Raw genomic sequence first — 27220 nt, forward strand, 5'->3', positions numbered from 1 at the left:
TTAAAAAATATAGAAATTGAGCTTCCATCTGACCCAACAACTCCACTTCTTGAAATATACCTCAAGGCTCCAAAAAACAAAATGGGAAAAGACATTTGCACCCCTTTATTCTTTGTAGTACTAACCACAATAGCCAAAATCTGGAAACAACCCGAGTGCCCAAGAATAGATGACTACATAAAGAAACTATGGTACATATACACAATGGAATATTATTTAGCTATAAGAAAAGATGAAGTCATGAAATTTGCTGCTATATAGAGGGATCTAGAGAGTACCATGTTGAAGTGAATCAGAGAGGGGAGAGAGCAACACAGGCTGATCTTTCTCAGAGGCAGGATATAAAGAAACATAGTGAGGGGACAATGGGTGCCCAAAGACAACGGAAACAAAGAGCCTGAGAACTAATCTTTAGTAGAAAAACTGCCACTTGAGGGGGATGGCGGATAGGACAGGGAGGGGGCAATGTCTATGGTGGAGGGAAGTGTTCAAGCCCGGAGGTGGTAATGAAAGCCGGTAATGTGTAATGTATGAAACCCTATCCACAAAAGCACTGTAAACCATAGTGCGAAATCTTATTGGGGAAAAAAGTGTCTCTCATAGAAGTAGACTGGTGGGTGGGAGACATATTGGGTTAGATGTGGGGTGGGGGCATTGGTGGAGGGAAGTAGAACCTGGGGAAGGTATCTATGTTGTGGCATTGTAGGCCTGAAACCAATCATGAATTACTTTGCAATTTCACTGTGACGAAGGTATTAAAAAAAATTCTGGGGGACCGAAGAGGTGTCTCAACAGATTGAAGTGTGTACTTTGAAAGCTGGAGACCTGGGTTCAATCACCAGGATGGCCCGATTCCCTGAGCACTGTGAAGAGTGATCTTTGAGCAGCAAGCAGAAAGATCACCACCAGGGGTGGCCTCCAGCCCCAAAACTAAAATTGCATGGAATCTGTATGTAGATGGTTAAAAAAAATAAAATAAATACTGTTTCTGAAGTAACAGAATAAATCTTGGTACTAAAGAGAAAGAAAGAAAAAGAAAACATAGTGAGGGTCTGGGAGAGAGCTGAAATGGGCTGGAGCATGTGCTTTGCATATAGGAAGTCTGAGTTTGAGCTGATGTCCTGAGCACACCAGAGCAGCCTCATAACACAAAGCCAGAGCTGTCCCTAAGTACCCCTGGAGTGACCCCCAAAACAAACAAATTGAAATTAAGAAGTTTATGCGGAAGCTTTGCTCTTCAATTTCCCCCAAATACAGAGTAGCTCATGAAAGCAGAAGTCTTAGCAAATCAGTGGAAAAGCAACTCTGTAGAAGTACAATCAAGACTCCTTTATTATTTCACCAGAGGAACATTATTTTAGAATACAGTAAAGAGTAAAAGTCAACTGGATAGAGAAGAGAGCACCAAATAAAGGGTGTTGTGAGGACCCTCCCAGGGTGGGAGAAGCATGCTAAAAGTAGTCTATAGACCAAACATGATTGCCACTCAATGCCTCTCTTGCAAAACACAGTACCCAAAAGAAGAAAGAAAGAACAAGGGGGAATGCCCTGCCACAGAGGCAGGGTGGGATGGGGGGGAATGGGGGGTGGGAGGGATGTTAGGACCCGTGGTGGTGGAGGATGGGCACTGGTGGAGGGATGGGTACTTGATCATTGTATAACTGAAACCCAAGCACAAAAATTTATAACTGTACCTCATGGTGTTTCACTAATAAAAATAAAAGTCAACTGGATTAACAACATGGTGGGATTATTACCATTAATCTTTTTGTGTCTTGATGATGGCACTTCTGGTGGTGGGTGGATATTTAGGGCAGAGAATACCCTGCAACCAGAGACAGTGTAAGAACCAGAGCACTTGCCTTGCACACAGCTAACCCTGGCTCCATCTCTGGCAACACAGTGCCAAGCACCAGGTGGGTAGCCCTGGCAATACCAGCGTGACTTAGATGATCCCAGCAATGTACCTTCTAAGAAGCAACACAACTTTAGGTCCTTGTATTGAAGGCCAGCCCAGGACTGAGAAACTGAGGGAAGAGGATACAGGGACCACTTAAGTCCCCAGAAAGGAGAATAGCCCAAATTGCCTAACTAACAAAATATACCACCACTTATGGTTCTCCAAAACATGGTACCCAGGACTGATAGAGTTAGTTTAGGTGACGGCACTGATGCCAACAGACTGAAGCACAGGCATATTGTGGTCAATATGTGTCAAAGTTGTGATGTTTGGGGGCTCACCTGGTGCCAGCGGGCAAACTCAGGCCCTCACACATGCAAGACATGGGCACCATTTCAGCTATATCCCCAGCCCTACCTACAGATTAATCAGAACATAATGTCCTTCTTACTCACCAGAAAAGACAGAATGAATATAATTTTTCTCTATTAAAATCTGATATTTTTATTTTAAGTACCTCCTTTTTAACCCCGAAAATTAACCAACAGCCACACAGAAAGCCTCATGGAGCTAGTGGAAATGAAGGATGAGTAAGCAAAAGCCACCATTGCCTCCTTCCTTCCTTCTCCACCAGCCTTCCCTCCCACCTGGCATATGCTTTTAGCAGTGCACTCAATTAAAAGGGAAATAAATGCTCTCAGTCATTTGACCACAAAGGTTTGAGAACTCCCTGGAACAATATGTGAAAGGGAAGAAACTATTCTCGGAAATAGAAGTTCTCAGCCCTGAATCCCACAGACTTCCTGTGTGGTACTACCTTGAGGGTGTTCATCCAAAAAGACAATCTCAGAGCAAGACATACTGGTGTCAGATGGGAGTGGAGACTCTGCAACCATAAGAAGCTTTCCTGGGTATCAGTAAGACCGGAGGCAAGGGCCCCCATATTTCACAAAGAGTGTCCTTTTGTCTGTACTTAAGTCCTTGCCTGGTGGACTCACCTGGTGGACTCCCATGTCCTGCTGCAGCTGTGGCGATGGCGAAAGCAGACGCAGGTGAAACAGAGCAGTGGGAGTTGTCCGCTGTCTGTCCTGGTTATTTAAAAAAGAATGGAAATAGCAGAGTTCGATGAATAGTACTCGACTATGCAAAGTCTCATTTTCATTCCTAATTTCAATACAGGCACTGTACCACCCTGTATTATGCTCTACATCTATGCCCAAAGAGAAATGAAAAAATCCATCCACATCTATGTGACTATCCCTAGCAATGTTATTCAAATGACGTAGTCACCAAATAGAAACAATCAAATGTCTATGATCTCATGAATGGGTAAGTCAAATGTGCAATACAGACACACAAAAGAATATTATTGAGGCCCCCCCCCAAAAAAGAGTGAACTACTGATATGTACACCATGGATAAACATGGTATATTGAAACATAATGCTCAGAGAAAGAATTGTTACCAAAAAAACATCTATTGTGTGCTTGCATTTCTATTCAATGTTCAGGAAGGCAAATCCATAGAGGCTGAAAGTCCATTAATGATTGCCTGGGTCTGGGATAGGATGAGATGACTAATGGGAAATGTTTCCATTTTTGGAGTAAAAAAAATGTTCTGGCATTAGATAGTGGTCATGATGCCCGATATTGTGACTATATCAAAACCACTGAACTATTTACTCTCAAGGGGTGAATTCTACGGTAGGTGAATTATATTTATATGTAATATAGGTATAGATTTTAACATATTCTATATGATGTTACTCAGTTTCTTTTTTCTGAAAGAAAAGGGTTTATTTATGTTTATTCCCTTCCCTTCCACCTTCCCTTTCTTTTTGATGTCATTGCAATGACCAGGGCACCACGGTGCATATATACACTGGCGTGACAAAGAATGTGGTGTCCGGGATCCCACACAACAGTGCTCCCATTATCATGCAAGGCACGTGGGGTGGTGTGAGGACCAAACTCAAAGCCCCATGTCTCCAAGGCGTGTTCTACTGCTCAACCATGTCTGGGAACACACACATCTACCTGAGACACCTTGGAATGGCCTCAAAAGTGGAAAGGCGGCACCAAGCACCTTTTTTGCCGTGTCTTTCTGGCCCGGATATTCTAAGTTCAGCATCTGATAATGAGGCTGTTGCCAACCTCACTGCTTTTCCTCACCTAGGCTTTTAGTGAAAATAGTTTCCCATGATTGTGACTTAAAGGGCTTTCACTTGTCCCTAAAGATATATTCATACGTTAAGAGAGGAAATAAAGAAAAGAAGCAGAGTTGTTTAATATAGCCAAACATGAAAGCACAAAGAAGCTCAAAACTCTACATCCATCCCTCCTGGCAACATTAAAAACTAAAAAAAAATCTCTTCATCCAAATAGCTTGAAAACCCTTGTAGAACAATGTGGCAAAAAGACAGATGAACAGGCAACATTGCTGCCTGCGGTGAGAAAATGTGTGATAAGATCCCCATTTGGATCCTGCACATTATCACAGATTGTGGCTTCCTATGTTCCCATGCCTGTATGATTCAGTCATAGCAGGGAAGAAGCCAAGGAGTTTAGTTAATCCATAAACAGCTTGAGGATTTCCAAATAATGCTTACCAAAATTAAAAATTATATCTATAGTATATGTGTTAAAAAGAAACTATGAAACAGAGTTGTGAAAATAGTGCCAAAGCATTTCGCTGTAACTCTAGCCTTGGTAGAATTTTTCCCCAAAATCCTTCCGGATTATGATCTAAGCCATGTAGCAATAGTCCAGGAGGTTGCAAAGGCCAACTGATCAAGACTCTCTGAACAATAAAGAGATTTGGGGCTGGAGAGATAGAACAGCAAATACGGCGCTTGCCTTGCATTGAGCAGACCTGGGTTCCATCCCTAGTGTAACATATGTATTCTCTTACCCCTCCAGCCCCACCAGAGCCAGGGGTAATCCTGAGTCCTGCCAAAGGTGGCACACGATCCCCCAAAATAAAAGAGAGACTTTTGCTGATTCCATAGCAGTTCTAGAACTGACCAGGAAAACCTAGCTTTTCATCCTTGTTTGTCATAACCATCCAAAATGCCCAGAAGAACCAAGAACAAGAACCTGAAACCAGCACACTTTCTAAGATCACAGGCTAATATCCATCACACAGAATATCTATCAGCCTGACAACAGCCCGACCCAGCCTAGAGGCTCTCAGAGTTGCTGCCATACCAACAGATCTATCATCTGGCAGAGCCTACAGATAAAATGACCTTTTCTTTCTTGGTTTTTGGGTGTTTTCCCAGTGGCAGGGATTGAGCCCAGGATATCACAAATACAAGACATCTGCTTTATCTCTGAGCCATATCACTAATTCTAGCAACCATTTCTAGATTCCACTAACAGCCCTGGTGAAGTGAATATGAAAGTCAGGAGCAGTCTTTACATTTAACTTGAGTGATCTCAGTGAATCTGAATTATTCAGTGAATATGAATTCATAATTGTGTAATTTACCCTCCTGACTTCTTTTTTTTTAATTTAACTTAAAAGTAAAGTAAAGGCCCTCCCGTTGATCGTCGATTTGCTCGAGCGGGCCCAGTAACGTCTCCATTGGAGACTTTGTTGTTACTGTGTCTGGCATATCGAATACTCTCGGTAGCTTGCCGGGCTCTCCGAGAGGGGCAGAGGAATCGAACTCGGGTCGGCCATGTTGGCCGCTTGTAAGGCGAACGCCCTACCCGCTGTGCTATTAAAATTTATGTATTGAATCACTGTGAAAAAAGTTACAAAGCTTTCAGGTTTAAGTCTCGGTCATACAATTATCAAACATCCATCCCTTCACCAGTGCATATTTTTCACAACCAAGAACCCCAATATACCCCCTTCTTCCCCTCCCAATGCCTGTGAGGCAGATGATTTCTACTTAACTCTCTCTCTCTACTTTGACTACATTCATTATTTCTACAAAAGATGCACCATTATTGTTTGGAATTCCTCCCCCCAAAAAAATCAGAACTGCTGAAAAGGCATTGTGAAATAATTTGTATTCTATTGCTAGTTATGAAGACCATATGATGCAGCCGTGCAATTTTGGATTTCTGATATTTTACTAATTAAGTCTGGGGGGATTCCTGCCAAGAGCCAGATAATTATGAGATTGGTTTGTGTGCCTCTGGGGCCATAACCGTGCAGGAGAGCCACTTGTGGGGGTGGGGGGCAACTCATGGCCTTGGTAGGGCATGAAGGATATGCCAGTTCCGCACCCCATCCCATGAGGCTGCAGTTGCCCCATCACCACCGGCTTATACCTGGCTGTCCAATAAGCTCTAAAGCTGTGGCCACCGTGCTGCAGTGGGGGTGGTGGGGGGAGAAGTGGAAGAGACAGATATCCTTTCCCTCCCAGGAGGGCAAAATGCCATAGTTTAATTCATAGTCCATTCACATTTCTGCCACAAGCTGCTGGATTCTGAATTAGATTCGTGTGTCTCTGGGGCCATCGCCAAGCCATAGAGCTGCTTGTGGGGGGCAAATCATGGCATCAGTAGGGTGTGAAGCCCTTCCTGACTTCTTAGAGCAGAAAACAATGATATACCTCAAAATAACTGCTATTGGGGTCTATTTATTTGAACAATAAAGAAATAGATAAAAGATTTCTAACTTTGGCTTAGATGATATTTCCTACAATTAGAAAACATTGAGGTTTGTACCCGCTTAGTGCCCCCTCCCAACCTAAAATCGCGACCCTGAAAGCCAGCCACCACCAGGACCCAGGCCTGGGGCACCTGCCTCTACTTCCGCAGCAAGCGCCAGCCCAACTAGTCCCTGCCCCAACAGGTATGTGGACTAGAATCTGAACTGGCTGGGGTGGTCACCACTGTAGGGGGCGTGGCCTCCTCAAAAGTGGGCGTGGCCTTCTTCGAGGCTCGCAGGGCCACGGTTACATTTCCCACTCCCAGCACTCTGGACTTTCATCCCAGCCTCTATCGCCTAATTCTGTGGGGAAAATCCTGGCCACCTCAACTACAATACAACAATAATCCATTGGCCTACTCCAATTCTAACAAAAGACCAGTACGCAAGAAGCTGTACAAGCCCAATATTAAAGAGCACCTCCACCAAAGCTTCACTAGATGCCCATCATAAGCCAAAGAATAATGCCTGAGAGGAAGGTCAGATTCTAGAAAGGGAGAAGGGTGACTACCATCGACCAACCTTATCCAGAATCCTTTCCCATGATAAGGGGGAACAGTGCTAGTGAATTCCAGGGTTTTAGCACTAGATAACCAAAATAAGAAACAGCACAAATCTCCACTCAAGGAGAGGACGAAGAAAAGAGTCCCGAATCCTCAACAAGGGTTATCTACAAATATGCTCTCTCCGATAAAGAATTCTGAGACAAAATGCAGAGGATGTTCAAGGATCTACTCAAAGAATCAATGGAGGAGATATCCAGAAAACTAAAGGAAGAAATGAAAGAAACAGTAGAACAGATAGTCGAGAAAATACAGGAAGAAATGAGAGCAGAAATAAAAAAGCTACAAAAAGAAGTGTCACAAATAAAGGATTTGGTAGACAAAGTAAAAAACTCAGTAGGTGCCCTTAGCAGTAAGATGAATACAACTGAAGACAGGATCAGTGAGCTTGAAGATAAGCAACAGAAATTGCATAGGGAACAACAAGCAATGGGAAAAGACCTCAAAATAGTCTAAGGAGAATCAGAGATTTAGGAGATGACGCCAAAGGAACAACATTAGAATCATCGGAGTACCAGAAGGACAGGGAGGCAACCCCAATGAAACAGCCACAGTGAAAGAAATTGCTGAAAAGTTCCCAGAGTTAAAGAATGCAGACATCCAGATCCAAGGAGCCAGAAGGGTGCCAGCTAAAAGAGACCCTAATAAAAACACTCCAAGGCATATCATAGTAAGAATGATGGATGCTGTGGACAGTGACACAATACTGCAAGCAGCAAGGTCAAAGAAGGAAATTACAATACTGCAAGCAGCAAGGTCAAAGAAGGAATAAAAAAGAGCACCCCTTAGATTTATAGCAGACCTATCAGAGGAAACCCTCCAAGCCCGATGACATTGGTGGGATATAGTGAAAAAACTCATTGAAATGACCGCCTCACCAAGAATACTTTATCCAGCTAAACTCTCACTCAAACTCGATGGAACTATACACCATTTTGTAGAAAAACAACAGCTCAGGAACTCCATAGACTCAAAGCCAAATCTAAAAGAAGGATTAAAGAGGCTCCTGTAAGCTAAGAAGAAAAACACTTATAAACACAACCAACTCTTACCAAAAGATAGCACAAAACCCCATGACAACAATCTCTCTCAATGTCAATGTTCTAAATGCACCAATCAAGAGACACACAGTGGCAAAATGGATACAGAAACTAAAAATAACATTCTGCTGTCTACAAGAAACTCATCTGAACAATCAGAGCAAGCACAGACTCAAAGTTAAAGGGTGGAAAACAATCCTGCAAGCAAATTGCTCCTTCAAAAAAGCTGGGGTGGCCATACTAGTATCTGACAACATAAATTTCAGGTTGAAAAAGATTAAAATGGACAGCCAAGGCCATTTTCTATTTATCAAGGGATACGTACAACAGGAAGAAATCACACTCTTAAATGTATACACACCTAATGAGGGAACAGCTAAATACTTAAAATAACTGCTAACACATTTAAGAAGGGCATTGCTAGCAACACAATAGTAGTTGGAGACTTCAACATCGCCTTATCACCTCTGGATAGATGAACAAGAACAAAACTCAGCAAGGAAACATTGGCTTTGAAGGAAGAAAGAGAAGAGAGGGGGCTAATAGACCTATACAGGGCTTTACACCTCAAAAAGAAAGAATACACTTTCTTCTCCAGTGCACACGAAACATTTTCCAAAATAGGCCACGTGCTAGGCCACAAAACATACCTCAATAGAATCAGGAAGATAGAAATAGTATCAACAATCTTTTCAGACCACAATGAGCTGATGAGAGAAGCAAATCACACAGAGACATCGAGAAACAAATCAAACACCTGGAAATTAAACAATTCAATGTTGAACAATGAGTGGGTCAGGAAGGAAGTCATGGGGGCATGGTGCCACCAGCAGGTCAATCTGTACCTGTAAGGTTAGTGCATCAGCAGCCTGATGGCGCTCAATGCCTCTTTTGCAAACCACAGCACCAAAAGGAGAGAGAGAACAAAAGGAAATGCCCTGCCACAGGGGTGGGGTGAGATGGGGGGATAGGGAAGTTGGAGGGATACTGGGAGCATTGGAGGTGGAGAATGGGCACTGGTGGAGGGATGGGTACTCAATCATTGTATAACTGAAACCCAAGCAAAAAATTTTGTAAGTCTACAACTGTACCTCATGGTGTTTCACTAATAAAAATTAAGAAAAAAAAGAAAACATTTGGGAAACTCAGAAGCAAATACTATTTTATTGTTATTGTAACTATAGAATAAATACTGATTTTGATCAAAGCAAGAATGATATATGGGGTCCATGCTATGCGACTTTATTTTAGATGAAATAGAACTTTCCAAGGTCTCTTCTTCAACTGTGGGATCTAAGTCAAGCCAATCTATTGTGGAACACACTAAGGTTCATGATGTGCTGTCAGAGTCCTGGTGCATTTTTGGGTAAAACCAGCTCGGAAATTATTTAACTTAAAGTCACCTAAGAACAGAGTATTAGGGGCTGGAGTGATAGCACAGCGGGTAGGGTGTTTGCTTTGCACATGGCTGACCTGGGTTCAATTCCCAGCATCCCATATGGTCCTCCGAGCACTGCCAGGAGTAATTCCTGAATGCATCAGCCAGGAGTAACCCCTGTGCATCACCAGGTGTGACCAAAAAAACAAAAAAAAATGAATGAAAGAAAGAAAGAAAATAAAAGAGTATCAGTCCCTGATAAATAAAGTACAATGTAATGATAGCATCAAGTTCATACTGGTTACACTAATCCTAATAATAATTACTGACACTATAGTTAAATGTTAGTGCCTGCTGGTGGAGGGATTGGTACTTGGTCATTGTATAACTGAAACCCAAGCACAAAAATCTGTAAGTCTACAACTGTACCTCGTGGTGTTTCACTAATAAAAATTAAAAAAAAAATGTTAGTGCCTGTCTCACACACAGAGAGACACATATAGAAAATGGTATATTTTCCTTTTGGGGCAGTGGGTGGACCATACCCAGCAATAATCACGGATCACCCCAGGCAGTGCCTGGGGGGGGGCATCTTGAGTGCTGGGGATAAACCCAGACCTCTCACCTACAAAGCATGTGTTCCAGACCTGCCATAACACACATAACATTAAAAAAAATGATTCCAGTAAGGGTTGGTTGCAAGCATATTAACCTCTGTATTATCTCTCAAGCTACCAATGGGCATATTTCTTTTTTTATAGCTATTTTTCCACTACTTGATTGTAGGGAAATGTTATCTGCTTTGAGTTAATTTTCATAAATGAGACTAGGCAATATTTTGGGAGTGAAGGAGTAATGCAAACGAAAATTTCAGCAACTAGAAACCATCATGCATTTTCCATCCCTTCTGAGCCCTTACCTCCAGGCTGACGGTAGCGGAGATGCCGGGGTGTGGAGGGGGACCTACAGGGTGAAAGGTCCGTGGTGTCCATCACTGCTGTGCTTTCTGCTGAGGCTCGGTCTGCTGGTGCAGATTCCAGTACTGCTGCTCAAAAACATGAAAATCTTAATATCCAAGACATCAATTCAAGAGTTCCTTGATATCACGCATGCAAACACAAGAGCTCATGAAGCATCTTCTTGTTTGCCCCAGACCCAGCAAGGCTCAAGGTTATTCTTGACTCTGTGCTCAGGAGTGACCCCTAGTGGTGTTTAGAGGACCATATGTGATGCCAGGGATGGAACTTGGGTTGTCCACATGCAAAGCAAGTGTCTAACCTCCTGTACTATCTCTCCAACTCCTTTAGAACTCAGTGAGTGCCCGAGAATAGATGACTGGTTAAAGAAACTTTGGTACATCTACACAATGGAGTACTATGTAGCTGTTAGAAAAGATGAAGCCATGAAATTTACATACAAGTGGTACTACATGGAAAGTATCATGCTAAGTGAAATGAGTCAGAAAGAGAGGGACAGACATAGAAAGATTGCATTCATCTGGGGAACATAAAGTAACAAAATAGGAGACTAATACCCAAGAATAGCCGAGATAAGTAGCAGGAGGTTTACTCCATGGCTTGGAGGCCAGCCACACACTCTAGGGGAAAAGGCAGCTCAGATAGAGAAGGGAGCACCAAATAGAGGATGTTGGGAGGATCCGCCCAAGATGGGAGATGCATGCTGAAAGTAGACTATAGACTGAACATGACTGCCACTCAATGCCTCTTTTGCAAATCACAGCACCCAAAAGGAGAGAGAGAACAAAAGGGAATACCCTGCCACAGAGGCGGGGTGGGATGGGGAGGATGGGGTTGGAGGGATACTGGGAGCAATGGAGGTGGAGAATGGGCACTGGTGGAGGGATGGGTACTCGATCATTGTATAGCTGAAGACCAAGCACAAAAATTTGTAAGTCTACAACTGTACCTCATGGTGTTTCACACAAAAAAAATAAAAATAAAAAAAACTCAGTGAATAAATAGGCTTTAATAGAGGTAAGTCATTTCTCCTGGAATAGAAATCACTATTCTATTCACACTAAATCTAAGTGTGGGTCTTCTCTACCTGTCTTCCAGACCCTGTTGAGCTTGACAGACCTGCACTGCCATTTAGTCCAAAAACACCAGCAGATGTCACAGAAGACTAAGGTATGCAAGGTATGTTTGGCAATATTTCTGTTTTCATGGGAGTGGGGAAACAGTTCCAGATTGCATATCAGGCTGGGATCAAAATTGATCAACACTGACTTCTGATTTCACTAATTCTCTGCTGGGGTTGCTCTCTTAGGCCAACTAATGCTTAATCACTACAGCTTTGGTCCCTCCCCAAGAATGTCTTGAGATGCCTAAGAATCTAGAGAATCTCACTGCCCCTAAATGGTAGCATTAGACAAATGTGGGTAATTAAACTTGACACATTGATGGAAGTTAAATTAATATTTCAGTTCTTCACTTGCACTACACACATTTCATCCTAGTGACCACAGGATTGAACAGCACAGATCTACTGCTTGGCCATCCTCCCAAATGTTCTACTGGAAAGCTCTGATTTATGTCTATGGAAAGGCAGGTGGCAAGAGGAAGTTTTTACTATGAAAAATAGCCTTTAAGATAACTTGAGTTTCTTCCCTGCAGCTAGTGTTTTGTGAATAAAAGATATACTCTGCTGACATCAGACTGTTACTGATATTGATGATGATGCACCCATATACCACCCCCCTACCCTGAACTGGCTTTTCAGACAGGAAAAACAACACCTATAGACATAGTTTAAGGGGTAGCTCTTAAACTTTTATACATTTCCAGTAGCTCTCCCATTTCTTTTTTCATAGGCTTTTTGTTAACTCATAAAAGCCGTGTTACCTCTGCAAATTTTACATTCTCCCCATCAGCAGAACCCTCAACTCCACTCATCTTCCTATCTCTATAAGATTTCACTCAATAAACTTTAAAAATTCCCTAATCACTTCATATAAAATCATCTTGACACTTGTGTGTGTTTAACTCCCTTTAAAAAAAAAAAAAGACAGTCGTTGCCCCCCACGAGCGGCTCTCCAGCACGGCCACAGTCCCAGAAGCACAAGGGCTTAATGCAGAACCCAGCAGCTTGGAGCAGAAAAGTGAACGGACGATGAGTTAACCCAGGCCATCATTTCTGCCCAGAGGGGAAAGGGTGTTGCCCCATTCGCCCTCTCTTCTCTGGAAAGAAGGATGGCGGCCGCATGGGAGCCTTGTGGACAGCAGGTATGAGCCGGGGGTGTGGGGGCGACTAAAACCTCATGGGAAGGGGGGCGTTCTGGTCCGTCCTTCACGCCCTACCGAGGTCACCAGTTGCCCCCCACGAGCGGCTCTCCAGCACGGCCACAGCCCCAGAAGCACAAGGGCTTAATGCAGAACCCAGCAGCTTGGAGCAGAAAAGTGAACGGACTCTGCGTTGATCCAGCCCATCAAGTCTGCCGGAGGGGAAAGGGTGTTGCCCCATTCGCCCTCTCCTCTCTGGAAAGAAAGATGGCGGCCACATGGGAGCCTTGTGGACAGCAGGTATGAGCCGGGAGTGTGGGGGCGACTAAAACCTCATGGGAAGGGGGCGTTCCGGTCCGTCCTTCACGCCCTACCGAGGTCACCAGTTGCCCCCCATGAACGGCTCTCCAGCACGGCCACAGCCCCAGAAGCACAAGGGCTTAATGCAGAACCCAGCAGCTTGGAGCAGAAAAGTGAACGGACTATGTGTTAATCCAGGCAATCATTTCTGCCCAGAGGGGAAAGGGTGTTGCTCCCTTCCGCCCTCCTCCCTCTGGAAAGAAAGATGGCGGCCACATGGGGGCCTTGTGGACAGCAGGTATGAGCCGGGGGTGTGGGGGCGACTAAAACCTCATGGGAAGGGGGGCGTTCTGGTCCGTCCTTCACGCCCTACCGAGGTCACCAGTTGCCCCCCACGAGCGGCTCTCCAGCACAGCCACGGCCCCAGAAGCACAAGGACTTAATGCAGAACCCAGCAGCTTGGAGCAGAAAAGTGAACGGACTATGCATTGATCCAGGCCATCAAGTCTGCCGGAGGGGAAAGGGTGTTGCCCCATTCGCCCTCTCCTCTCTGGAAAGAAAGATGGCGGCCACATGGGAGCCTTGTGGACAGCAGGTATGAGCCGGGAGTGTGGGGGTGACTAAAACCTCATGGGAAGGGGGGCGTTTCGGTCCGCCCTTCACGCCCTACCGAGGCCACCAGTTGCCCCCCGCGAGCGGCTCTCCAGCACGGCCACAACTCCAGAACACAGAAACCAATTTCTTAACTATCTGACTTTCAGTAGAAATACTTCCAGGGTCAATAGGTAAAAGAGCAGAAATCCAAAACCAACATTTAATTCTTGAACCCAGCCGTAGAAAGCAAATCACTTCACAATGCTTTTTCAGCATGTCTGATTTGGGGGGGGGGGTAAACTCTAAATAATAGTGGTGAATCTTTTATTGAAACAATGAATCTAATCAAAGCAGATAGAGTGTTAACTAGAATTCATCTGCTTCACAGGGACGGGGAGGGGTGGGGGGTGGGGTTTTATTGGGGTTCTTCATGGTAAAAAATAAGTATTGGTAAAGGGAAATGTGTTTCATATTTGCATGACTGAGACATAAACCTGAAAGCTTTGTAACCTTTCCCACAGTGATTCAATAAATAAATTAAAAAAAAAAAAAGACAGTCATAATCTCTCTTCTTGAATCATAAAGGTTCCAGGGAAGGCATAGGGTTGGAATCTTTTCTTGAATGACATAATTATAGTAAAGCTGGCAATGATGCAGGATGCAGACCAAAAAAAATCAGGCTTAGCTGTTAGTTTTATTATTTTCTAAATAACTCCCTCAAAATTTAGTCACGGAAGGCATCTGTTCTGCAAGAGCAAGCGGAATACCAAGTATGTACCCCTGGTTGGATGCAACCATTCACTCCTAAAAGGCAAATGAGAAAATATTTCATCAGTAATTATACTAAATCCAAAAGATTTCCCAGTGAGAGAGCTGGACAGATCCCGAACAACCAAGAGAGCCCATGGAAGCAAAGACTAACAGAGAGAAGTGATCAAGCCAGTATGGTGGAGGAGAAAAGAAGCATTTCCTTCTGACATGCTCACTTTCAATCAAGATGCATGCAAACAGCTTTCCCTGCAGGACGAGTAGGCAGATGTGGGCTCAAAACAAATGCTAAAATTGGGAGCACTTTCAGCCCACAGGCAGGCAATTTTCAAACTAAGAACACAGAAACAGACACCAAGGATGTGGGTTGTACAACAATGCTTAGGTTATTTGGCACAGTCATGGTCCACAGAAACATTGATTGCCTAAGGTGTTATCCAATATATAGTGAACAGCCACGGGTCACTCTTCTCTGCCTGCCATCAGTTTGCTTTTTTTAAGAAGACACCAATGTGAGGCTGGAGTGATAGCACAGCGGGTTGGGCATTTGCCTTGCACGCAGCTGACCCAGGTTCAATTCCCAACATCCTGTATCATCCCCTGAGCACTGCCAGGAGTAATTCCGGAGTGCAGAACCAGGAGTAACCCCTGTGCATTGCCAGGTGTGACCCAAAATTTTTTTTAAAAAGACACCAGTGTATGGCAACTGGATGAGACTTGGGGTGATATTTGCACTTTGTAGAAAATCTCAGAGTATAAAAAGGAGAGGACTACCTCTTAGGAAGAAAGGGGCTAATAAATATTGATTGGAATGTGGGCTGGGAAAGATCTGCATATTTGGTTGAAGGGGAAAAAAATGCCATTGATATTTTTAAAGAAGTTCATAGTCTCTGAGGGATATTTCTCACTTCTCACTTTTCTTTTTTCCCTTCTTATCATATTCCTATTGAATATGCTCTTTCCAGGAAAGCCCAAGGTCAGCATTATTACTGCAATGGCAATAAAACTGGACAGAAGTTACTAGTATTTTTCATGGAGAATGCCCTAAAAAACTGTTGATCTGGTCTGTGGACTGTAGTGAGAGACCGTCGACTTCAGTTTGGACCTTATGGGTGAAGCTGGTATTATGCAATGAGTTGGTATAAAGTTGGGTCTTAAAGTTAAAAACAGAAAATGTATAAACTCTTGGCACAGGACTCTTATTCAAGTTTGCCAACTGTTTCAAATATTAGCATTATGTAAAGCACATGCAAACATCTTTCAATTTAAAGAAAGATCAGCATCTTCTTTTCTTTGCCTATTGGAATTTGCAAGACTAGACAGTAGAGCTAACAAAGCAGCACACTTGCCTCCACATCCTCCTGCATGCATGTTGGCACATAGAGACAGTCTCACACATGGCTTCTACATGGCTTCTCACACATGGCTTCTATAGACATGCTGAATGCTCTTAAATGCCATCCTTCCCCACCAGCACACACACACACACACACACACACACACACACACACACACACACTGAAGTTGCCACTTCAGAATGATGCCAAAGGAAAGTATTTCATCCATGACTTTCTGAAGACTATTCCGGGACAGCATTACCAATGCCAGTGTAAGGTTAAAAAAATTTTAAACTGTCTGATTTCTTTAACTTCTTTAGAAAAACATCAAATAGAACCTAAGACCCCATATTAATTCTAAATTTCATACTCACGGTGCTTCCACTGAGGATCGATGATCTCAGATCTCTGAGAAGACAAGATGTGCCCGCACACCAATCTAGTCTGAGTTTTCCATATGAATCATGACATTTGATTACATACAAACCCCAAATCAAGGTGACCCCAGAACTGCAGAGGAGCATAGCAGTCAGTATTCCCTCACCACTCCCCAAGCCTGAAACAAGTTTTTCCTCATTGTTTCGTCTCATCTAGTTCATTTGAAATCTAATTGTACTGTGTAATTCTTTGAACTATCACTTCAACCACTTTTAAGAACAAGATGGAAGGTAAATATATTAAAGGTAACCTAAAGATCGCTACAGAAAGAGAAAAAATGAAGGTGCAAAGTAACCAGGAACAAAGTGCTTAATGGAAGGATGGCGGTGAAGAGCAGGCATGGTAAAAACAAGAAAAAATGGCGGGGGGTGGATATGCTGCCCTAGCCCATGTGTTGCTTGCACCCATGTGGCTAATGGCTAAGCACGTGTCACCCACATCTCCTCTCTTGAGATGTGTACTTTTGTGCTTTCGTGTCTAATGCTGGGATGTGTGAAGGGGCTCTCTCTGTCCTTAGAGAAGCCCGCATTGTCTCTTGACCGTGTTGCTCTCTCTCTCTCTCTCTCTGTCTCTCTGTCTCTCTCTCTCTCTTTCTCCCCACACCCTCTTCCCCTTCACACCTTCAAAAAGCCCTTCAAATAAAATCTGTTTACTTCAAAAAAAGGAAAAAGTGGTGGGGCACCTTAGAGGGTAGAGGAGCTGACAACTCTGGGATGGAGTTTCATGCAGATGGGCTTCATCAAGGACCACAGACCTCACTGAACACAAAATTGGACCTTCCCTGTCACCCAGATTGGGTAGTTCTGCATTTAACCATGACCTGGAATCTCCAAGTGTGCATTTATAATGTGTAAGCCATAAACATAAACTATCCCAGGGAACTGGAACTGAAAACCATTTGTTTTAGGGTATTCAGTGAGAAAAGGATACAATGCAGCCTTCACTTTAACCATGAGAGAGAGAAGGAGAGAGAGAGGATCTATGATTCTTGCTATACTGTTGCTCATACACCCCCTCCAGAAGCTAGGCCCTGGGGGTCAGGATGTATGCTGCCCAGAACCAGTTCTTCAGCCACCAAAGACTGCCCAAAACGATCCCGTCTTTGATCAACATGTGCACCAGGGCACTTAGACATTCTGTATACACCATCCCTGGGAGCTTTATCAGTTCTTTATACTTATCACAATTTCTTAGATTTAATTTTCCAACTTCTTTCCACTCCAGGGGTGAAACGGCCCATTTGTATCACCTCTTCTAGATAATAGGGCCACCAGTTTCATGATATGGCATTAGTACATCATTAAACTCTGGGCTTGAGGTATGAAGACAAGACTTAATAATACATGGTAACCTATGTGGAACCATCTATACTTACCAAGCTAAAATTAGAATTAACTATGGTGGATAATGGGCAACTTCATTAAGGACCTCGCAAAACAACAACAACAACAACAAAAACATACATATTTGACTGTAATGCAGGCAGAGAGTTGTCTTTTGGTTTTATGTTAAAGGGGAGAAATTTTAATATCCAGGGTCCGGGGAGGTAGTATAGACATTTGGGTATGATCTGGATTCCTTCCCCACCATCACATGCACACTACAAAGTGTATCCCTAGAGCACCCACCCACTCCCCCTTCCCCCAGAATGCTTGTGATCACAGGCACCAAAAGGCCTGAGCAGCAACACATCCTCTGGTCCTATCACTAAACCACTTGCCTTGTCAGCCAAGTATCACTGAGAGTGGCCTCTAGTCCCCCAAGCACTACTTGTGAATCCCCCATAAGTTTATTAGTAGTAGTACAAGACCTCTGAAAAATTAAAAGGTAAACTCTGGGAATTAATTTTTTAAAAGATTTTCTTCTTTTAAATTATTAAAAGAAGTAATTATTAAAAAAGAAGAAAGACCTCCTATTCTTTAGAATGGGCATAATCAAAAGTACAGACTAAATGTTGACAAAGATCACACACACACACACACATATAACACAAACTCATACTCACAAACACATTCCAGAATTCTGTGTTTTTGTGGGAACTTAAAATGATAAAGCCTCTGTAGAAAGTGGTATGGAGGATTATGAGAAAAAAATTAAATATAACTACTGCATAATCAAGTAACCCTACTTCTGGGTTATAGTCAAAAGAGTGGAAAGCAGAATTTTAAAGAAATGTTATTACTTCTACATTCACTGCATCATTATTCACAGTAGCCATGAGATCAAAGTTTAAAGTGACTCAAATAAATGCCAAAGAGTAGACAAATAATAAAGAAAATTTGATATATATATATAGAAAAATACATACATACATTTGATGGGATATTATCCAGCCATTAAAATGGGAAAACCTAGCACTGAAACATGGATGAAACTTGAGATATCTCAAGTGAATTAAAGCAGTGCCCAGAAACAAAAATAATTTATTTTTAAATACTAGCTATTTCACTAGCATATATATGAGCTATCTCAGTAGCCAAAAGGAAGGAAATGGAGAGCAGATGGTGAGTGTCAGAGCTGGGGGCAGGGAGGTGAAGCTGTTCGATGGGGTATAGAGTTTCAGTATTGCAGGATGAAAGAGTTCTTGCACATAGTGGCACAACAATGCAAAATGTGAACACTGAAAAATTAATTGCTCGCAAATGGTCAACACGGTAAAGAAGTGGAGGGAGAGGGGTAGGAGAAGAAGAAGATAATGTGAAGCTAATTCAGGACACTACTGCTTAAGTTTACTCAGTACTAGAAAGACTAGACAAGGAACCTGCTCTTTAGAGACCTAGACAAAAGTTGGTCCTTGAGAAGCAAGGAACTCTTCAGTTCTGACAAATGGCTGAAACCAATAGTGGTTAACACCAGCACTTTCTCATATGTCTTCTTCACCCATGTACTCATCCATCTATTCCCAACCAACCATTATCCATTCTCCTTGGCTTCTGTCAATGGTGTATCCTGATTTCACTCAACCAGACATGTTCTTCTCTATTACCCCTCTTCCAACACTTGGAATATATAGAGTGAAATTATGTCTCCATAGAGCCAGTATAAGGAGCCAGGGCCTCACTTTATTTACCATCATCAACCATACATTGAGGCAAAAGTCATACAATGACTCTTAAGTAGACATTGCCCCAGGTAGGAGCAATCAAACCCAAAACTTTGAGCACTAAATGAGGGATACCAAAATGCTTACTTTCTAAAGCTCTCCTAATTTGAAAGAGCACAGCAACCAAGACTTATCTACAAGCTTCTTATCTCCTATGTACTGCAATCCAATAAAAGTGGGGGGTGTGGGCAGGGGGTGGGCTTCATATCTGGGAATCTCTTGTACTTCTCAGGGATCCTGCCTAGAGGAGAGGTTGAAGGAAAGTCATCCCCTCTCTGAAGGTCTCCAAGTACTGGTGCTTGATGGAAACCAGATGCACTTGTCAACTTCTGCACAGCCTCATTATTCCCAAGAAGAATCCATCATGATTCTGCTGCAGCTTGTTGTTTTAATGACTTTTTAATTATCTTCCCCTTTCCTCCTCCTTAGTTGCTAACTTGTCAATTTAAAGAATTTCTTATTTAAAAGGGTGCTACTTTTGATGATGACAACCACTTCAGTTAAAATTCCATTAAGTACTTCACTTAGGAAGCCTATTTAAATGAGCTGAACTACAAAGTATATAGAAGCAGCAAGAAGGTTGAAAAATAGAGTCTCTACTTCCATCTAAGTGACCACTCTTAAAACTGGGATACTAATTTACTGCCCAGCTTTAATTACGTTATCAGTAAATAAATCAGTTACAATATAGCACATGCATGCAAACACACACACAGAGAAAAAACAAATAAAGCTACTTGCTAATTTCACTGTCAAACTTTATTTTGATCACAGAAATGCTGAATTATAAAAACAGTGAGATTCACCTCCTCCAACCCCTACTTTGTACCAAAATGAGGAAGGAAAGGAGCAAAGGGACTCAACTAATCTACTTATTTAACCAAAAAAATTACCGCTTGGACTTTTATCTATCACTAGTGGGAATGTTGACTGGTTCAATAATTTTGGAAAACAATGTGGACACTCCTCAAAACACTAAGAAATTAGTTTCTATGTGACTCAGCAATTCCTTTTCTTGGCATTTACCCCAAAGGCCCAAAATCTCTATTCAGGAAAGACATTTGTGCTCCTATGCTCATTGCGGCACTCTTTACAATAGCCAAAATCTGAAAACAGGCCAAGTGTCCAAGAACAGATGAGTGGATAAAGAAACTATGGTATGTTTACATAGTGGAATACTACTTAGCTGTAAGAAAAGATAATATCTTACAATTTTCTGCTAATGTAGGGTATCAAACTGATTGAAGCCATCCTGAAGGAGAGGGTCAGATACAGAATGACATCTCTCATAAGTGGAATATAAAGAAGCATAGTAAGGAAATAAAAAAGGGCCAAAAGTAACAGAACCTAAGAATTGGTCTACAGAACTGAGCCTACTATGGTGGTGAGGTCAGGGGAAAGGGGAGGTTAACTGACCAAGCAAGTGGAAACTTAAACAAATGGGGCTACATTAAACTAAGAAGCTTCTGCACCTCAAAAGAAACAGTGACCAAAATACAGAGAAACCCCATGGAATGGGAAAGAATGTTTACCCAATAACCATCTGATAAGGGGTTAATATTCAGGACATACAAGATACTAGTAGAACTGCACAAGAAAAAAATACTCCAATCCCATCAAAAAATGGGGAGAAGAAATGAACAGAAGCTTCCTCAAAAAAGAAATACAAATGGCCAAAAGGTACAAGAAAAAATGCTCTACATCGCTAATTAGCAGGAAGATGCAAATCAAAACAACAATGAGATATCATCTCACACCACAGAGACTAGCACACATCAAAAAGAACAAGAACAACCAGTGCTGGAATGGGTATGGGGAGAAAGAGACTCTCTTTCATTGTTGGTGGGGAATGCCACTGGTCCAAGCTTTTTGTAAAACAATATGGGCATTCCTTAAAAAACTAGAAATTGAGCTTCCATATGACCCCACAATACCACCTCTGGGACTATATCCTGAGGGTTCAAAAAAGCACAGTAGAAGTGACATCTTCCCCTGTATGTTCATTGCAGTACTGTTCACGATAGCCAGAATTTAGAAACAACCTGAGTTCCCAAGAACAGAAACTTTGGTACATCTACACAATGGAATACTATGCAGCTGTTAGGAAAGATGAAGTCATGAAGTTTGCTTATAAGTGATATCATGGAGAGTATCATGTTAAGTGAAATGAGTCAGAAACAGATAGACATAGAATGACTGCACTCATTTGTGGAATAAAAAAATATCATAACCTGAGACTAACACCTTAGAACAGTAGAGACAGGGCCAGGAAGATTGCTCTAGGTTTGGAAGCCTGTCTTATGAGCTGGGGGAGAAGGCAGCTGGGATAAGAAGGGATCACTAAGTCAACGATGGTTGGAAGAATCATTCAGGATGGGAGATGAGTGCTGAAAGTAGATAAAGGAGCAAACATGATGGCCTCTCTCTCATTATCTGTATTGCAAACCATAAATGCCCACAAATAGAGACAGAGTAAGAGGAAAACTGTCTGCCATAGAAGCTAGGGGAGGGATGAGACGGGCGGGGGGGGGCATCTCTAGGGACACCAGGATCATTGGTGGTGGAAAATATATACTGGTGGAGGGAATGGTGTTTGGTCATTGTATGACTGAAACACAATCATGAAAGCTTCATAAGTGTAGCTCACAGTAATTCAAAAAAAATAAAGGAAAGGAAGGACGGAAGGAAGGAAGGAAGGAAGGAAGGAAGGAAGGAAGGAAGGAAGGAAGGAAGGAAGGAAGGAAGGAGGGAAGGAGAGGTTTCAGGGGAGGACCCTGAGACACTGGCAGAGGGAAGCAGACACTGTGGTGGGGGTGTGGGGTTGGAACAGTGTGTGCATGGAACCTGTTATGCACAGTATTGTAAATCGTGGTCAGCAAAAATTGTTTTAAAGGAAAAAAACAGAAACTCCTTTTCAGCCACTGACACTGGGAGTTCAGAGGTGAGAAAGATAAGGTGGTCAATCTCCTGAAGTTGATACGGGGACAGCCCCTTCAAGAGCAGTGAAGAATGGGTCCTAAAGCCCTGTGGCAGAAGCAGCCACATGTATCTGAGACTCCATAAAATTTCCCTGTGCCTGAAGTCTCATCAGTCACACAGCAAGGCTGTAACCGGGGCTGATGAGGGACATGGGACCCAAGTCTCAGAAGACTGACCCTAAATTGACGGAGGAAAAATGTTCTTTATTCTAATTGCAATGGGAAATAATTAGAGAATTTTATCAGGAAACCAGATGAGCAAACTCACATTAAAAACAAAACATCTTGTCTGTGTCATGGACAATGAATACTCATTGAAATAGATGTCTCTGAGAGTCGGAGAGAGCCACACCGCCACCGGCATGGCACATGGTCCTCTGAAGAAGCACCTGCCCGATTCCCTCCCCTCCACAAAAAGAAAGAGAGAAAGAAAGAAACAAAGAGAGAAAGAGAGAAAGACAAAGAAAGAGAGAAAGAAAGAAAGAGAGAAAGAAAGAAAGAAAGAAAGAAAGAAAGAAAGAAAGAAAGAAAGAAAGAAAGGTCTCTTATTTTTTCTCTTGACAGCACTTTAGTAATATCGAGTGTTGCCTTGGTGACTAAACTGAAATCATTTTAATGCTCCCAGGATAGGTCATCCTCAGCGCAGGAAGCTGGAGCAATCTTGCTCTTTAAGCATACACTGAAGGACAAGGCTTTGCTCATGGAAGGAGGATGCCTCCAGCCAAATGGCCCAAATCAAATGATACAAAGAGTCTTCCAGGGCCAGACTCACAGTGCAGCAGGTAAGGCATTTGCCTTGCACACAGTCAAGTCAGGTTTCATCCCCGCCAACCCATATGGTCCCCTGAGCATGGCCAGGAGTGATTTCTGAGTGCAGAGCCAGGAGTAACCCCTGAGCATTGCTGGTGTGGCCCAAATCCCACCCCTCAAAAAACATCTTCCAGCAATGCCATTTAGATAACCCTATTCTACAGAGGCAGGCACCTGCAGATAATTGGACTCTTATTATGGAAGCCTTCAGGATGGCAGGAATTTCTTTTCTTTCAACTAGCCATTTACTATCTTACAGAGGTGGAAAAGTTAGGAAGAACAGCTCAGAATACCAGAAGAATAATGGGAAAGCAGATAAGCGGCAAGGGGAGGGTGTGGTGACAGCATAATACCTCTCTGAATGCTTCGTTTCAGCTTGTTACACAGGTCCACACGGGGGTTATCCACTTGCTCTTCCACTGACCCTGGGCTTTGTTCTGGGGAAGACGGGCCTCGGGGAAGGTCTGAGGGTACTTTGCCCGTGTGCGGCGGTGGGGAAGCAGCAGGGCTGTGGGCTGTGGTGGGGCTGCTGGATGCGGAGGAGGAGGTCGGTTCCAAGGCTCCTATCCGTGAGTTCAAGGGAGACGTCAGGGACAGCTTTCGGGCCCTCACGGGGGAGGATGTCCGAGACACCGCCATCGACGGTGGGGATGAGGATTTGCGACACAGATGAGGGGATTTTCCATCCACCAAATGCTCACCCCTGTTGTTCTGGCTGGTAGCAAAGAACAATTCCAGCGACCTAAGATAAGAGCAGAAGCTATTATTACCAGATGGCAGCCAAGGGGACAGGGCTCCCTGACACCTTTCAGGGGCATGTGCCCTGCATCCATAGCTGGATTTGCCTACATTTACATGCCATTCATAAACCACACACTCACCAAAGGAGCACAGACACATAGGAAGCCTTGTCTAATCCTTGCTAAAAAAAAACTGCTCAAAAGGCCAACAGCAGGGGCTGCAGCAATAGCACAGTAGGTAGGGCATTTGCCTTGCACATGGCCGACCCAGGCTTCATTCCCAGCATTCCATATGGTCCCCTGAGGACCGCCAGGACTAATTCCAGAGTGAAAAGTCAAGAGTCAATCTGTGCATCGCTGGTGTGACCAAAAAGCAAAAAACAAAAAAAACAAAAACAAAAACAAAAAAACCAGCAGGGGTCAGAAAGATGCTCCAGGAGTTACCAGTGCTTGCAGCAGACCTTGCTTCAAACCCTGGCACTGCCAGAAGTAGCCTGTGAGCACTGCTGGGTGTGGACCAAAGCCCCAAAACCAAATCAACCAACCAACAAAAAAGTCTGGTAGAAACGCAACCTCTAGACTCATTAAATCAGTCTGTGATTTATCAAGAGGACAAGAGTCCCATGGTGATTCTTATTCATATTAAAGTTAGAAAAACAGGCCAGAGAAATAGTCCAGAAGTTAAGGCACTTGTTTTGCACATGGCTGAGCAGGGTTCAACCTCTGCCACTACATATGGTCACCCAACATTATCAGGAGTGGTCCCAGCATAGAGCCAGAAGATGCTCTGAGCATCACTGAGTGTGCCCCCCCGCCGCAAAAAAAAAGAGAGAGAAGGAGTAAGGAGGGAGGAAGGGAAGGGGAGGGAGAGGAGTAGAGAGAGGGGGAGGGCAGGACAGGGAAGGGACAGGAAGGGAAGGGAAGGGAAAAAGAAATGCAACCTCAGACTTTCGTCCAGATCTACTAAATCAGAAACCCCTGGTGATTCTTACACATATTAAAGTGAGAAAGGTACAAAAATTTAAAAAGAAAAAAAAAACCTAATAAAATAGAAACTCTTACTAAACAATCAAATTAGCTTCTAAATAAACCCAGAGAAAGCGAAGACCATTATAAGACTTGGGGGCTCTCAACTGCTTCCCTGCCTCTGCTTACCCCCTCTCCGTTGGTTGGTTCAAGGGCAAGTCACAGCCTAGTGGAAAGCCCCAGAGAGGGGCTGCCCAGACACAGAGTCCTAGAGACAAGGAGGGTAAATGTCTCTATTGGCCAGTCCCAGACCTACCTAACAGGGATGGAGGTAAAAGGCCTCTTGTAGATGTCAGAGAGCTTCGCCAGCACCACGGCGGCTGTGGTGAAAATGCGGTAAGTGTGCAGGAAGGTGTTGAGGAAATCGATGCTCAGAAAACGCAGGTCCGTCAGCCGTTCCAAAAGGCGCTCGACACTAGCGTACCGGATCTGCGGCACTTTGCAGGAGTTGAGCGTTTTACTGAAGCAGATGTCGATGTCGTCCTTATGAAGGCGAGCATCTGACCTACACACAAAGTGGGGGCATGAGAACACAACTGGGTCCCATTTGTTTTCAGCCCCCGACTGAGTAATGTGGTGATGTGCAAACATGCTCAGGGGGGCATTGCCCAGACACTTGATAAAAGAGGTTGTTACGACAGCCCATCCTTGCCTGGCTGTACATGGAATGTCACAGAGACCTCTTTATTGAACCCCAAACACATCCTGATGGAGGAAGGTCAGAAGAGATGGGAGAGAGGGGAACAAAAACTCATTTTGCTCTGTGCATTCCCTCTGTAGGGGAAGAAAATAATTTTCATTCTTCCCTTATGAACTCATGACTGAGTCCCAGTGATAAGTGGCAGGTTGACAAGGAACAGATGGAAGATGAACAAATTTACCTGGCGTATATGAGGGATACCTAAGGAAGATACCAAGCATTCCCAGGATGTTTTAGGATTCAGAATTTAAATAGTTTTCATGGACAAAACAGAAAGTATTATAGGCCTCTTTAGAGAATGTAAATAATTTCTTGTGTGTAGAGTGGGGGTAGGGGACCCAGTGGTGCTCAGGAGACCTGGGGACCTTCTAGCAATTCTCAGCCAACCAGGGTAGTGGTTTAGAGCAAGGACCTAATGATGCAGTGTTGCTTGGCCCCTGCGGTGGTGGGGATTACCGGAACCACCACAGCAGTGCTGGGGGCCTCCAGCTCTGCAACTTGAAACACTTGAGGAACCATGTGATGCCAGGGATAGAAACTAGGTCAGGCATATACAAGGCACATGCCCTAATTGCTGTGCTATCTTCCAGCCTTGGAAGTTAATAATTTCTAAGAAAGATGAATGGGTCCTTAGACAGATGGGAGGGATGACAGCTAGTGACAGCTTGTCTGGGTAGCGTGTCAATTTCTAGTCTCTACTCCTGTGATACGTACCAATCTTCTCCGGTTGATGAGACTCCGGGGGAAGAGATTTATGACAAACAAGATCTGTCTTTAGACAGACAATAGGTTGAAAGTCCTTTAAGGAGGCTGAAGCAGCAGAGGGTATAACAATCCAGTGCTCATTCCCAGTGTTCTGGGGCCATCGGAGCTACAGTTGGCAGTACTCGTGTGAGGAGGGACAGTACATAAAGTAACAGAGATAGAACTCAGGGTCTCAGGCATGAAGAGACCCCAATTCCCTACCCAGCCCTAAATCTGCTACTTTTCAGATGCCAGTAGCTCTGGATAAATATGTTCAAGGGCATATTGGGAGTGGCTGCTACAAAAATTCTGCTACTTTTCACTGCTTTCTCTTGTTCATCCACATTTTATTAGGAAAATGAAGTCAAAAGGCCAATTTGGGAGGGGAATCGCTTATGTCCTCAAACCAGAATATCAGAACTATGACTAAAAGTTAAAAGTGGCTGGCCAGAGGGTTAGCACAGACAGTAGCGTTCTTTTCTTGCAGGCAGCCAACCTGAGTTTGGTTGGCACTACATATGATTACCTGAGCATCGCCAAAAATGATCCTTGAGCACAAATTCAGAAGTTAGCCCAGGACACAGTTAGATATGGTCCAAACCTATCTAACTCCAAAACGCTTAATGGGTGGAATGGAAAGATAGCTTGACATGTATTGAGCACATGCTTTGCATGTGGGAGACTGAATTTCAATCTCTGATACCACATGTGATTCTCAATCCAGCAGCACGCTCTGAGATATGAGCTTGGGAGCAGTCCCTGAACACTGTTGGGTATGCCTCAAACAAAAAAAAAAAATTAACAGATGGTGTCCTCCCTATAGAGGGAATGGGAGTGAGAAACAAATATCACCGTTTTATCTATGATCATTTTTTCTCACTATTAATCTTGTGGGTT

General features: G+C 43.4%; 1 protein-coding gene across 1 annotated transcript in view; it reads right to left on the reverse strand.

Annotated features, from left to right (window-relative positions):
* RASGRF2 (Ras protein specific guanine nucleotide releasing factor 2) overlaps positions 1-27220 on the reverse strand; it is a 261112-nt gene that overhangs the window by 79723 nt on the left and 154169 nt on the right. Inside the window, exons 14-17 of the mRNA XM_056112497.1 lie at positions 25136-25384; positions 23467-23855; positions 10466-10591; positions 2899-2988 (exon numbers count right to left, since the gene is read on the reverse strand). Coding sequence (XP_055968472.1) covers positions 2899-2988; positions 10466-10591; positions 23467-23855; positions 25136-25384 — 854 coding nt within the window. The remainder of the gene's footprint in view (positions 1-2898; positions 2989-10465; positions 10592-23466; positions 23856-25135; positions 25385-27220) is intronic.

Source organism: Sorex fumeus, unplaced genomic scaffold (assembly GCF_029834395.1).
Source record: "Sorex fumeus unplaced genomic scaffold, SorFum_2.1 ptg000018l, whole genome shotgun sequence".
Lineage (NCBI taxonomy): Eukaryota > Metazoa > Chordata > Mammalia > Eulipotyphla > Soricidae > Sorex > Sorex fumeus.